At 53.0% G+C, this 15,026-nt stretch overlaps 1 protein-coding gene across 1 annotated transcript in view; it reads left to right on the top strand.

The window, feature by feature from the left end:
- The window catches only part of KIAA0930 (KIAA0930 ortholog), a 56,791-nt gene that overhangs the window by 30,708 nt on the left and 11,057 nt on the right, over positions 1-15,026 (top strand). Inside the window, exon 4 of the mRNA XM_007955637.2 lies at positions 10,255-10,471. Coding sequence (XP_007953828.2) covers positions 10,255-10,471 — 217 coding nt within the window. The remainder of the gene's footprint in view (positions 1-10,254; positions 10,472-15,026) is intronic.

Genomic DNA, 15,026 nt, shown 5'->3' with positions numbered 1-15,026 from the left:
GTTGCTGTCATTTTGGTATGTGTTTTTTCATGGTGTCCCTGGTTTCTTTGTTCCATACTATTTTCTGTGCTGAGCTCATTAGGTTTATAAGTCATGTTGTCATTTCCTTTGTTGGTGTTATTTTAGTATATGCTGAATATTTGTGCTTATCCTCTTTTTTATTGTGATGTGAAGGTTTATCATTTTTCTTTGAGATTACTCTGTGATTTATAATTTTCTCCCTGAGTTTAGAACAGTCCATTCTATCTTGCAACTCTCTTAACTTCCTCACCATTCAGGCTCTTCTGATTCAGGCTCTTCTTGGTGTTTTTTTATTGTTGACCCGTTGGTGGAGAAGGAGGTAGTGGCTCTCGCTCAGTAAGTGAAGTTGCAGGATGTGTGGGTGTAGTTGTGCCTTATGGGGACTGTTGTTTTCTTCCACTTAGTTAGACACAAATTACAATTGAATAACCATCAAAAAACTAAAAGCACATGGACAAAAAACACACCATGTAATCACACAGGAACAGTAACCAAAAAAAGAAAAAAGGGAAAAAGAAGAAGAAAAAAACAAGAAAACCTGTAATATCTGGGGTAGGGCACTAAGAGAAAAAAAGTATAGGAGAATAGTAAAGGAACAAAAAAATGGGAAGAATCCAAAAAGAAAAACAAGGAACAGGGTTAACCACGAGAAAAAATGGGAAAACAAACAAACAAAAAAACACTTAAATTTAAAAAAAAAATTTTCAACCAGGAACTGGGAAAAGAAAAAATGCTGAAAACTAGGACCTGGGAGGGGAAGATTAAGAATAATAGTAAAAAGGACAAAAGTATTAATAATACTAGTTGTTTTAAAACAGACAAATACAAGGCAAATTAATCACCAGAAAAAAGAAAGCGAAAAATAAAAAAATAAAAAAAGAGAAAAAAAAATCGATGGAGGACAGGGCAGGGCACCCAGGCTCTGTCTGAGCACACAGACTGTCATGGAGTTCCTGTGGGCCCAGAAGGTAGGTGGGAGTGGGGGATGGCCGCACCTCCGTTCACCAAGCAGGTGTGGGGTATAAGAATAACAAGAGGAATGTGGTACCTTTTCAGTCCTGCAGGTCTGGAGCGTCCTTGGGATTGCTGGAAAGCAGAACGTGTTCTTCAGCCCCAGGAATCTGTGAGCATGCTGTCTGTTTAAATATCCAAAATAGTCAAGACGCTTTTAAACCTTCAAAATGGCGGCGCCCTCCGGACCGCAAAAGTCCACAGCTCACCCTGCATTTCTCTTCACCTTCTCTGTTTATTCCCCAGCCACCAGAGCAGTCCTCCATGCAGTCTCTGGGTGATTTTTAGGTTAAATCTCAGGTCCTACTACCACTTGGGAATCTCCAAGCTGTCTGTGCCGTCAGGATCACTCAGGTTTGCTGCCAGACCGCAGTTCCATGTGTCTCCTTTTTTGGTATTTTCACGCAAATTCTTCTGCTAATTGGGGTTTAGTCCAATTCTGTATCCTTCCCTTCAAGGCTCAGGGGTCCACGTTTATCTTCTGTGTCTGTGTTAATTGGTTTCCCTTTTCTTTGTTGAAGAGGGTCTGTGCAGTCTTTCTGCCTAGTCCGCCATCTTCCTGGAACTCCTCCATTGTTTTATTTATGTGAAGGTTGATATTGATTGTTTTTCTAATGTTGAACCATCCTTGCACACCTGGTATGAATCCCAGTTGGTCATGATGTATTATTTTTTTTGATATACTGTTGGAATCTATTGGCTAGAATTTTGTTGAAGATTTTTATGTCTGTTATTCATGAGGGATATTAGCTTGTAGTTTTCCTTTTGAGTGATATCTTTGCCTGGTTTTGGCATCAAGGTTATGCTTGCTTCATAGAATGAATTTGGGAGGACTGCATCATTTTCTGTATTCTGGAATAGTTTGAGTAGGATTGGTGTCAGTTCTTCTCTGAACCTTTGGTAGAATTCTCCTGTGAAAGTGTCTGGGCCAAGACTTATTTTTTGGTAATTTTTTTATGACCTTTTTAATTTCATCTTTTGTTATGACTCTGTTTAAATTTTCTACATCAGTCTGTGTTAGTTTAGGTAAGTAGTATGTTTCTAGAAATCTGTCCATTTCTTCTAGATTTTCAAATTTGTTGGAGTGCAGTTCTTCATAGTATCCTGATATGATCCTTTTTATTTCTGTTGTGACATCACCCATTTTGTTTTTTATTTATGTTATTTGTATTCTCTCCTTCCTTCCCTTTGTTAAGTTTGGCAGTGGTTTGTCGATTTTATTAATCTTTTCAAAGAATCAACTCCCCCCCCCAGTAAACATTTGTATTTATTGACATAGCTGAAAATGTAGCTCAAATCAGCAGGATACGGTTTGCTGAAGTTTCACAGATTGCCACAGAAGGGTACGAGAACCAGCCCCACTGCCCAGAGGCTGCTCTGGGCCCTCACAGTTCCTACTCCCACCTCCTGGCAAGGCCTGCCCATAGCCTGACTTCTAATGCTAGGGACTCGTTTTGCTTAGTTTTAAAATTTGTGTCAACAGTCATTCAGTACATATAGTCTCTTTGGATCTGCGGTCTTTCACTTCATGCTACATTTGAGCACCACCTCGAAAAGGAAGTTTAAAAAACTTCAAATAACCCATCAAAATGATTTTTAAAATTCAGGATTACAATGGAAAATTGTTCTTTCTCCCACTGCTTTCTGTAATTTAACTTTTTGTGTGTGTGTGTGTGTGTGATTTTTTTTTTTTTTTCTTTTTGCATCTTTGGAGAGAGGTTGTAGACATAAACAGGCCCCTGCACACAGAAAAAAAATCTTCTCACTTTCAAAGAACCAACTTTTTGTTGATTTTTTCAGTTGTCTTTTCTGTTTCATTTATTTCTGGTCCAATCTTTATTACTGCTTTTCTTCTGGTGACCATAGGCTTTTTTTCTTTTTACCTTGCTCTTTTTCTAATTGTTGAAGAAGTTGGGTTAAGCTTTTGATTTTGGCTCTTTCTTCTTTTTGGATGTGTGCATTTATTGCTATAAATTGGCCTCTGATCACTGCTTTTGCTGTGTCCCAAAGATTTTGGTATGTTGTGTTTTCATTCTCGTTTGAGTCAAGGAGTTTTTTCAGTTCATTTTTTATTTCTTCTATTACCTAGTCTTTTTCAAGGAGGGTGTTGCTCAGTTTCCATGGGTTTGCCCCTTTTCTGTTGATGATCTTGTTGATTTCCCATTGATAGCATGTGACTTGGTGCAGCCGTCGCTGCTGCTGTCTCTCACCACTCGTGCCATCCCTGGCTCACTCTGTCTGTCTCCTGGGTCTAGGAGGTTCTCAGTGCCTGGATCCTAGGTCCACAGAATGCACTCTGCTCCCATCTCTTCTTTTTGGCGGTTTGAGGCCCCCTTTCTGCCTTCCTGATGACTCATTTTAAGCCTTGCAGGATGGCGGAACTGACCAATCCCCTTATTAGGGTTGTCTACACCTTATTTACATTATTAGCAAGCTATGCAACTTCTGTCTTTTCTCTGTTTGTGATGTTGCTTATTGGTCCAGTTGTGAGGATTTTTGTTTTCTTTTTGTGGAGGTGTCATCCATCCTGCAGGCAGTCTTTGATCTTCATCAGTAAGTGCTTCAAGTCATCTTCACCTTCAGGAAGCAAGGCTGTGTCATCTTCATGTTACAGGTCATTAATGAGTCTTCCTCCAATCCTGATGCCACATTTTTCTTCATCTAGTCTGCTTCTGGAATTATTTGCTCAGCATATACATTGAATGAGTATGGTGAAAGGATACAACCCCGACATAAACCTTTCCTGATTTAAACCAGCACTATCCCCTTGTTCCCTGTCACCCAGTAGTGTGCAGAATGGGACAGAGAATCTGCGGCACCAGAGACAGTGAGCACTGAGCTAGTAGGTGGCCAACATGGGCATAGTGTCCTTCTTGGTGGGTGTCAAATTTTCTCTTATCCATGAAGCCACTGGTCTGTGAAGAGCTCCAGTTCTGAAGAGAGAAGCTTCTGGAAGCAGGTCAGGTCAGTCACTTGAGGCAGCAGGGAAGCTGTGTCCCCACAGCCAGCCCCACGTCGGAGCTGAGGGTGTCAGCTTTCCTGAGAAGTGCTGCTCCTGAGGACCTGGCCCTGGAGGGAGGGCAGCGCTGGGCCTGCAGGTGTCCGTGGTCCTGGCCGGACAAGTGGCTCAGCTTCAGGCAATGACAACTGTGCCCTAAAGTCTGTCCACTGGGTCGGAGGACTGGGAAGGAGAGCGTTCTGGAGCTGAAGAGGCGCTCCTGCTGGGCGCGCCTGGGGAGGATGAAGGAAGACGGGGCTTCCCTGTCAGGCAGAGAGGCAGCACTGGTCTCACGTGCACACAGTGTCTGTTGGCCACCTGATCGCGCAGTTACTGTACCACTTGGCCAAAGGACACTGGGAGGTTGAGGGCCCAGGGGACTAATCCCAGGAGGCCACACACTGACAGAAGACACGTTCAATAGCAGGGCGGGAGGAGCAGCCTCTCACGTCTGCACCTTTCACCCAGTCCTACCATGGACTCTGGGAGGGTGGCAGGTTAGACCCATCTGACAGACGGAGTCACCGAGGTTCAGAGGTTACATGAGCAGGCCGCCTGGCAAGGGAGAAGCAGGCAGGACGTGAACTCGGGTGTATGTGACGCAGATCCTAACACTGAACTCCGTTTCCAAGACACAGGACATCTCCTCCAACCGTGACGTGACCCACATTCCTTTCACAGTGTCTTCCTGTGTTTGCCTGCCCTGCCCAGAAAGTCGGAGTCTTTTCTCCCTCCTCTCTCTTTTTAATGAGGCTTATTATGTTAACAGTTCTCCATGGACAAAAGCAGTATAATTCTACTTTTGGAAATCTTAAAAATGAAAAGCAAAAATATCCCCTGTACTATGTCACCTGTAAAATCCAGCCATTCCTGTCGCTTCCATGTGGTTGACGTGTGCGTGTGGCTTTCTGTCTCACCCAACTCACATCTCCAGGTATCTGCACATGTCATCATATACCGGGCTGTCAGTCACAGCGCGAGAGACGCCTGTGCACCTGAGGCTTTTATTTCTGTACATTTTTTTCTCCCATAGGGGAGACTCCTAGAAGTAGGAAAATGCTCATTGGCTTCTCCAGAAGGCCATGATGGTTTTTGGTCCCTAGCAATATGTTGGGTGCCCAGCACAGTGCAATCTTGCCAGCTTTGGCTAGGCTCCTTTTGTATCAGCTTTTTTGGGGTGTGACTTCTGTACAACACACCACGTCCAGCTGAAGAACATGGTTATGATTTGGTGAGTCCTGATGGCTGCATGCATCCGTGAGACGCCCCCCACAGGCACGGTACAGAGCCTGGCCGGCCCACGGCCCACGGCCCCCCTGCCTGTTGCATGCTAGTTTTGCCCTTTCTGAAAGTTCATGGGCGTGGAATCGGACAGCACCGTCTGGTGGCACCGGACTTCTCTTGCTCAGGATCATCGTCTGAGGTCTCTGCAGGCTGCAGGGTGGTCACTGCTTTCTTCTTGTCGCTGACTCACAGACCACCGCGTGGCTAAGCCGCATCTCCTTTGTCCTTTCTTCTGTTGATGGATGTTGAGGTTAAGAGTCAAGTTTCTGTGAACCTTCCTGCGCCAGTTCTTGGATAGATATACGCTGTCTTCTCTCCTGAACCTAGGCCTAGGTGTGGCTGACTTATTTTAACTCTGAGAATCTGACCGTTTTCGCAAGTGCTGTTTTTAAAATAGTACGTGGGGTCGTCATGAGTTGGAACTGACTTGATGACAGTAGGTTTTTTGTTTGTTTATTTTTAACTTTTATGTATTTATGTTGTTGAGAACACATGCAGCAGAACACACACCAATCAACAGTTTCCCGCGGACGGCTCAGTGACTGTGATGGCTTTCTCCGAGCTGGGCCCCCACCCTCACCCACCTTTTCCGAGTTGTTCCTCCCCATTAGCATACACTCACTGCTCCCTGAGCTTCCCATCTGATTTTTTTAGTTGCTGTTGTCAGTTTGATCCCATAGACATAGATCTTAAAAGAGCATAAGGCTCAAGGTGGACCTGTTATACTAGTTAAAAAACTATTTGCTTTTAAGAAGGCTTCAGGGAATATTTTTGGTTTCAGGTTTAAAGACTATTTTAGGGCAATAGTTTGGGAATTTATCCAGCCTCTATGACACTAGGAAATCTGGAATCCATGAGACTTTGAAACCCTGTTCTGCATTTCCCCCCTTTTGATCAGGATTCTTCTATAGAATCTTTGATCAAAATGTTCAGTGATGGTAGCTGGGCACCATTCAGTTCTAGTCTCAAGGCAGAGGAAGCAGTTGTTCATGGAAGCAGTTAGCCTCATATTCCATATCCTCCTCCTCCTCCTGACTCTCCTTCTTCTGTGGCTTCAGGTGAATAGAGACCAGTTACTGTGCCCTGGATGGCCACTTGCAAGCTTTTAAGACCTCAGAAGTTTTGGGTTTCTTTTTTAAATAACAAATATGCTAATTTGTTCTTTTAGTTTGAGCTTTTGATGACTTGTGAGGTTGATAAGGAGCCCTGATGGCACAATGGTTAAGGATTCGACTGCGAATTGAAAGGTTGGCAGTTGGAAGCCAGCAGCAGCTCCATAGGATTAAAGGCCTGCTGATAGCTCAGAACCCCTTTGGGGCCGTTCTGTAGGGTCTCTGTGAGTCGGAACTGACTCAGCACAGGAGCGTTCCCAGATTTTTGTTAACCTCCCTCCTGGCATGCTGCCTGCTTTGGCACTGTACCCATTTATCTGCTGGGCCGGGAGCACTTTTTTATAACTTGCTACGATGCCATTATACATTATGGGCTTTATACATTGTGAGCATTGCCGTTGTGTTACGAGGCCAGTTCTTAACCTTTCCTTTGTGGTCTCTCTTCTTGCTTACAAATTCTGAGCGTCCTCAGGGACAGAGGGGTCCCACCCTCTGTATTCCATCACTGTTTCAGCAGACATGGCGGTTCTGGTAGCTCTTTCTGTCCCGAGTGCCTCTTGCCCTCCTCACGGCCTGGACTCCGAGTGGGGGTAGGTGTACATGTTCCCGCCCAGTCTCTGTTTCTTCCTGCTGGTTTGTCAGACTGGCACTGCAGTGACAATGTCGATGCGGCTTCTACACAGGCGCTGAGAGCTTTCAGTGAGTCTCTGAGCCCTGCGCTCCCTTTAGCACTCAGGCAAGCTCTGGGGAAGAAGGTGTCGCCGACCTCCATGGCCATGTCTCCTAACTCACTCTGCTGCCACAGAGTAGAGAAAGATGCTCAGGGACTTGGCTGGACCTAATGACCAGGGCTGTGGAGACAGCCTCCTCTCCTCTCCCACTTGGGCCTGCCCAGAGCACGTGGTGGGACCACCTGGCCCCTTTCAGCCCGGCGGCGGTGACAGGGGTAACTCCCACTGTGGAGTCACTTCTCTGAGCCCAGGAAGAGTCAAGCAGGTGCCTTATCAGTTCTCTGGAGTCCGCCCTCACTTTTGGGCACTTGGGGCTTCTTGGAAGATGTCTTTTTGGTGAGGAGCTCTGGTTGGAAGGAGGTGGCAGACCCATGCTCAGTGCTCGGGGTGACAGCCACAGGCTTCAGGGGAACCTTCCTACTGGGGTACCTCGTGGCCAGTTGTCCGCCTTGCTGAGCGTGTTTGCTGTTGCATTGGGAAGATCACTCGTGGGCCCCGTACTTACTGGGTGCCTACTGAGTGCCTGGCACTGCCCTGGATGGAGTGCAATCAAGATAACATCCCTACCGTGACACTTTCATACAGGGCTGTTGTTGTTATGTGCCGTGGAGTCAGACCCGACTCAGCGACCCCTCCTTGGGTTTCCGAGGTGGTATCACTACAGAAGTAGATTGCCCAACCTTCCTTCCGAGGAGTGGCTGGTGGGTTTGAACCGCCAGCCTTCTGGTTAGCAGTCAAGTGCCTTGGGCACTACGCCCCCAGAGCTCCTACAGGGCAGGATGGTCCATAAATGAGTGGGAAACTTCCAGGTCGTGAGCAAGGTTATGATGATGTGCTGGGAGGTTGGACCCTGGGGCTCTTCGAAGAGGGGACGTTTAAGCTGAAAGCTGTGTGACAAGGAGCTACTTTAGGGAAGAGAACCAGAGCAAGAGCAGGTGCCTGAAGGTTCCGGGTGGCAGTGAGGCCTGGCAGGAGCCAGTGTGGCTGGAGAGGGGCAGGTGGGGGGAGCGCTTGGTGAGAACCTTGGATTTTATGAGGAATCAGTGGGGGCAGGAAAAGGTCAGGTTCCTGTGTGAGTAAAACGCCCTCTGGCTGCTGCATGGAGGCTGGGTGGTGAGGGCGGAGCCAGCGACTGCTGCATCCCCGAGAGAGGAAGCTGGCCCAGATGGGGGGCAGCGGCCATGAGAGTGGGGAGCTGGACTCCCAACGACCACATGGCTCTGAGTTTTGATTGGCAGGGCCAGCATTGGCCCAACACACCGATCACGTGCTCTGTCTCTCTGTCACTGTCCCCTGTGTGATGCTGCATGGTCATGGGCCTCTAGGGTGTGCTGTCATACCCACGGGAGACCCAGACAGGAGACACAGGTGCTGGCCTGGGAGCCCCTGTGTGCTCTGCCTCCCTGCTAAGAGCCAGTGGTAGCAGGCAGTCTGGGTTCAGGGACTGACTCCTGCGGCCTAGAGACCTTCCTCATTCCCCAGGGTAGGTGATAGGGAAGCGTTCTCACCCTTGTAAAGCAGGGGTGGGGCTGTGCCGGCCAGGAACGGTGGAAGCAGACTGGCCGCAGTCCCTGCCGCCCACACATCACTCCCGAGACTTCATCTCCCACCAGCCCGCCCTGCGAGCCCCTGCCTTTACTGCAATTGGTCCTTCTTAGCTGGTGCCTTCGTTCACAGGTTGCCAGGGAACGGGCTGCCCACGGAGCTTTCTCAGGAGCCTGAGTGGGGAGGCTGACAGGTCCAAGCGCTGTGTCAGTCTCTCGCTTCAGAAATGTGGCCTTTTCATGCTGGAGAGTCACTTTCTGCTTCTGTGAAATGGGGCAGTAATGACAGAGCGACCGAGCGCTCAGTGAGATGGGCCACACAGAGCTCTCTGCTCAGCGCTCCGCATGGAGGGTGGACGGTGCGGGCGCAGCCAGAGGCTGGTGCGTCCCTGAGATGATGGTGGCCCAGTGGAGGGGGTGGCCGTGAGACTGGGGAGCTGGACTTCCCAGTGACCACATAGCTCTGAGTTTGGAGTTTGTCAACAAGTGACAAACCCAAAAAGCCAAACTCTTTGCAGTCCCATGGATTCTGACTCCTAACAACTCTGTAGGACAAAGTGGAACTGCCCCACAGGGATTCCAAGGCTGTCAATCTTTACGGAAGCTGACTGCCTCATCTTTCTACCCAGGAGCCGTTTTTGGGTTTGAACCACCAACCTTTGGTCAGCAGCCAAATGCTTTTGACTACTTTGCCACCAGAGCTCCTTAAATTAAAGAAAGGCTAGGGTTTTCTGCAGATTCAGTAGCCAACACTTGGGGGAGTGGACCTGGGTGGGTGTGCCCTGGGCTCGCTGAAGGGTCATTGGGTGTGTGCAGCCCTCCCCATCTCTGAGTGCCCGAAGTAGGGGCCCCAGCACCGACAAGCTCGGACCTGGCCACCGAGGCAACATTTTCTGGGAAAGGGCACGGAAGAGGCGGGGAGAGAAGCCAGTGGCCTGCGGCAGCTCTGTGGCATCCCTTGAATTCTGTTGGCTCTCTCTGGAAGGGGAGGGACGGCTCCTTTGTGGGCCCTGCTCCCGGTGACTGGGGGTGAGGGTCGGGGGCTGGGGACCAGAAGGCAGAGCTGGCGTGGAAACCCCATCTTTCCACCAAAGCTGCTGACTGGGGGTGAGGGTGGGGGCTGGGGACCAGAAGGCAGAGCTGGCATGGAAACCCCATCTTTCCACCAGAGCCTGCAGGCTCTTCTCCTAAGGAAATGCCCTGAAGACGCCCAGGTGGGGGGCCTTCCCGCTGGGGTGTGGAGTCTCCCAGGTGGGGCTGTTCCTTTAAGCCGGAGTCTCCTCTGGGAATTGCCGCAGCCTGGGGGCGGGGAGGGATGCCGAGGCGAGGATCTCCCGCCCAGCCCACCTGCCGTGACGGTGACGCACTCCCCGCGCCAGCTTCTTCCCGCTGAAGCTGCTGATTCACCCGCAGGCTGGCGGCAGCTCTGCGGCCACAGCGGCACAGCGGGGCTCCCGGGGCGGGGGAGGTGGGCCCCCTGGGAGGTGGCCTCCCCCGGGAGGTGGGCTCTCTGGATGGCCCATGGTGCGCTGATCACTGAGCCGGAGGGGCAGGTCCAGAGCTGGGAGCGGCCGGGTCGGGAGCCTGGCGGGTCCTTCCTCACTGCCCTCTGGCTGCTCTGCAGGGTGCTTCAAGGATGACCGCATCGTCTTCTGGACCTGGATGTTCTCCACCTACTTCATGGAGAAGTGGGCCCCGCAGCAAGATGACTTGCTCTTCTATGTGCGCCGGAAGCGGGCGTTCGCGGGCAGCGAGAGCGACGGGGGCAAGGTGAGTGGCCCCTCAGGCTGCGCACGCGGGCAAGGTGGGCTCCATCGCGCTCCTGGAGGGCAGAAGAGATGGCTGCACATGCTGCATCCCTGGGGCCGTGTGCGGGCAGCCACGCCTGCTCCATAGTGAGCATGCACTGGGCATGCTGTGTGTTGTTAATCTTCACTGGGACCTGGAAGGTGCCAGCATGGACCGCTCGTGTAGCTTTGAGGAAACAGCCTCAGAGATGGTCAGACGGCATCTCCTAAGTAGTGGATGGCAGAGCCTGACTCAGAGCTGTGTCCACCCCCGGCCATGGGAGGGGGAGCTAGCTCGCCAAGGATGACCGTGATGATGAGGATGGCATAAACACTTACCGCCTATTACACCCTTGCCGTGCGCCACTCAGTGCTGGGCCCTTGACTTCTTGGTCTCCTCTGACCTCCAGCTCCCCGACAGGGTGTTGTGTCCCCTTTACACAGGTGAGGCGGCCAGGGCTCAGCGAGGTGATGAGGCTTACCAGAGGGCCCTCAAGCAGTCTGGTCAGGTGTGCGGGAGCTCATCAGACAAGCTGCGGGCACCCTTCTCTGTTTCAGAAGCTCTAGCAGTTTGTAAGATGTTTAAACAAACCGTGGGCCAGACATGGACACACATTCTTTTCCTTTAGAAGCCACAGGGGGCGGGGTGGGGGGTGTGGAGCAGGCCTGGATCGTGCTGTCCACCCAGCCCCTCCAAGTCCAGGGTCCTGGAGCTGTGACTGGTTCATTAGCTGTGGCGTGCACAGTGGCTGCCTGGAGCCTTCCCCTGCCGTGTGCCTGTTTGAGTCCAGACACAGGCAGGATACCCCAAACCAAACCTGACACTCTCTAGTCCACTCTGACTCAGGGCACTCCTAGAGGACAGAATGCAAGTGCCCCACAGGGTTTCCAAGGCTGTCAGTCTTCACAGAAGCAAAGGCCAAACCACACCCACTGCCGTGGAGTCCATTCTGACCCACAGCGCCCCTAGAGGACAGAGGAGAACTGCCCTGTGGGGTCATCTTTACGGAAGGCAACTGCCTCATCTTTCTCCTGCAGAGGTGCTGGTGTGCTCAGCCCTTTGGTTAGCAGCCGAGCACTTAACAACTGCACCACCAAGCCTCCTTACGTGCAGAAGAGGGGTTCTGAAAGTGGGCAAGTCTGGTGCCTGCTGCAAAGGAGGCACTGTGGCTCTCTGCCCGGCTGGCCTCCGTTGGCATCCGTCTGTCTGGTGTGGCTGGGCTGTGTGACACACAAGAAGACCCAGGGGGTGGGTTATGTGATGAAACTCACGAAGACCCAGGGGGTGGCCTGCTGCTCCCCCGGGGCTCTGCTGGCATCCCCAGTGGCTGCTGAGACCCTGGGGGCCTGTGGCCTTCTTGGGACAGTGGACACTGGCCACAGAGGTGGACCCCCTGGAGCCAGCCCAGTGTGGGGAGTGCCCCGGAAGGAGTGGGCCATGGCCAGCAGGCTTGTGGGTGAGGCGAGTATCAGGATAGAGCAGCACTCTCCCTGCCAATCAAAGCTCAGATTAGGAAGCGCTCTCCCCGGCAGAGGGCCCTCCTGCTTGTCTGAGCCTAGAAAGGCGTGCAGCACAGGAAGACGAGTGCGCGGCGGGGAGATCGTGGCCGGCCTTGAAGGTCCTCCCCAGAAGTCTGGGTTTCAGCCCCCAGGTCCCAGGAAGTCTGCACCAACGGGCAGGACAGGGCCGGGGCACTTTGGCAGTGGGTGGAGGAGGGCTTGGAGACGTGGCTCAGCGCAGGGAGGATGAGGGCATGGGGATGGAGAGGCAGGCCGGGCAGATGCAAGGACACTGAGGAAGTGCAGTGAACCAGCAGCACTTCCGTGACAGGATGTGCACCCTAGGAGGCTGGACTCTTGTCTGAGGTGCCTGGGGGAGTGTGGCTCGTTTACTGGGCGGGGTGCAGCGGCGAGGGGAGTGCAGCCCTGCCCAGGCTAAGTTGGCAGTGCTGGAGGACACCCACAGTGATGTCTGGTGGCCAGTGGGTGTCTGTGTGAAACTTGCTCAGAGAGGCCAGGGGTGAAGAGCCTGGGACCGCCGGCACTGCGATGTCTGAGGAGCCAGGACGGAGCCTTGAGCGAGGAGACCATAAGCCAGGGAGGAGAGGGCTGGGAGAAGGGGGTGTGGTGGTGGGGCCCCCCTGAGGGCCTGAGGACGAAGTCTGGCTGGAGGAGAGGGGAGAGGGCCCACTGGGCTTGGTGACAGGAGCTGTGGAGGCCTTGACGGAGGCAGGGTGGTGGGTAGGGTGCTGTCTACAAGGGAAGCAGCAGCTCTGGTCCGTGGGATTGGGTGGCAGGTACTGGTGGAGAGATGCCTGAGCCAAGGGCCCTCCCAAGCCTGGCCCACGCTCTGCAGCCCCTGGTCATTGTAGCCCTCTAGGTCTAGTGGGGAGACCAGCTTTCTAGTGAACATGAAATGAGTTGGTGTGGACTTCGCCAGGTCAGTGCCTCTGGGTCCCAGCCTCTGCCTCTGTAAAAGGGGTTCGGTCAGTACACTGCCCTAGGTTAGAGCCCTCCCCGTGTGGACCACAGGGAGGCTAGGACGTTTGGGGTGATGTGACCATGCGAGGCCCTTAGCAGTCAGGTGGAAGTGCCCCGGGAGCCTCACTGTGCCGATGATGACCCCACTTGGGCGGGTTTTCAAACCGCAGGACTCAGGGCTCACAGACAGGAAGTGGAAACTCAGAGAGGGTGGGCAGCTGGAGGGGCGGGGCTTTCAGTTGCAGCCCCGCCCACCCACGTGGCCTATTCGCACGTTCAGATACATTTCTGCCAAATCTTGGTCTTTTCCACGAGGAAAAGCCCGTTGATCCCAGTGGCCTTGAGGCCCCGCACCCCCGGGGCGCATAGCCAGTGACTAGTCAAGCCAGGAAGGACCGGGGACAGCAGGGACTGAGGGCCTCTTCCCCCCCACCCCCACCCCCCGCCCCAGGGGTGGTGCGGGCGCACATGACAGCGCCGGCTCGGGGCTGAGGACCGGGACTCCCAGGCCGGCTGTGCGGGCAGGTGGGGCCGGGCCAGGACATGGACACGCGGACAGCTGGCCCAGGTGAGGGCAGGGGCCTGCTGGAGCCAGGCAGGCGTGCTCCGATGAGGGGGAGGTCCCCGGCCCCGCTGGGCAGGCCCGGGGCGGGGCGGGGGACCGGAGACACGAGGGGCGACTGGATGATAGTGACCGGCGTCTTCTGGGTTCTCACCTCTCCAGAGACCCAGCACCCACGAAGCTCTGTGCAGGCGCAGTGCGGCCACAGGCAGGAGGTGGGGAGCTCAGTTGTACCCTTGCCTTACTGCCCATGAACAGAGCTTCCCCAAGAGCCCCACTCTCTGCCGTTTGGGTGACTCCAACACCAGGTCCCTATTGGCCACACAAAATTCAAGAGTTTATAGTAAACAGAGGGAGAAGTCTGAAAAAGAGCTTCCCAGAAAATGGGACATTTGGGTTTTGAAGGATGAGGAGTGTGCTAGGTGACAGAAGAGAGGAGGATGAACAATCCAATAGACTTTGGCCAAGACTCAGAAAGAGGAATTCCAGGTAGGTACGGGACATCCAGAGCAGAGGTAACCAGCCTCCAGGGTGCATGGCCCATTGTGTGGGAGAACAATAGAGGAAGAATGACTGATTGTCAAAGCCTGAGACAGTTACACTAGTGAAGTCCTGGGGTTCCAAATGGGTGTGGTGGGAGGTACCATGATGCGTGGGTTCTCAGAAGGAATAAAAAGGACCTCGTTGCTGCCCCATGCGGGACCGGAGGCTGGACCCAGCCAGGTTCCAACATCCACATAGTCATCCTTCTTGCTTCCTCCCATCAGGGGTACCTCCTCCTGCCTAGGACCCATAAGCCTCTTAAGGTAATTTTGGCCCAGTGGTTGAAGGCCCAGACTATGGAGCCAGAGAGGCCTGTGTTCATGCTGCGCCTGCGCATTGCGAGACCTTTGCAGCACGTCCTTGGGGCTTCCCCTCTGGGCGGAGTTAGTACCTCGTCGCCATAGCAACCAGCCTGTGCTTCCAGAGCCTGCTGGGAGGCAGTGGGTTGGTGGAGGGGTTTGTTGGGACTCCGGGAAGGACGGGTCGGGAGAAGCAGTGTGAGTGGGCGACCAGGAAGACCCGGCCTCTCACAGGGACGGACGCCCTGCATTCCTGCCCTCGGTTCACACAGCCCAGGGACAAAAAGCTCCCCGTTCCCGGCAGCTGCTTGTCTCTGCAACTGAGGGGACCCTGCATCCGTCTGAGGGCTTGTCCTGTGTTGGTGGCCCACCCCGGGTGCCGCTCTGTCGCTCGTGATGCCCGCAGCCGCCCTGGGTGCTGATGATTCTGGCCCCGCCCCCAGCAGACTAAAGCCCAGAGTGGGACTCCGCCCAGGGTCACAGCTTGCCAGCCCAGCCGTGCTCCAGAAGCCGGGCCCCGTCCGGCTTCGTTGTGGGGGCTTTTTTTTTTCCAATTGTTATTTGGGTGAAGATTTACAGAGCAAATTCGCTTTCCATACAGCAGTTCACATACACTTTGTCTCATGACATTGACCACAGTTTACCACAATGCA

Source organism: Orycteropus afer, unplaced genomic scaffold (genome assembly GCF_000298275.1).
Source record: "Orycteropus afer afer isolate SDZICR_OR568_19922 unplaced genomic scaffold, OryAfe1.0 scaffold00524, whole genome shotgun sequence".
Lineage (NCBI taxonomy): Eukaryota > Metazoa > Chordata > Mammalia > Tubulidentata > Orycteropodidae > Orycteropus > Orycteropus afer.
The sequence above is the reverse complement of the archived record's forward strand: the minus strand, read 5'-3'. Positions and strand labels throughout refer to the sequence as shown.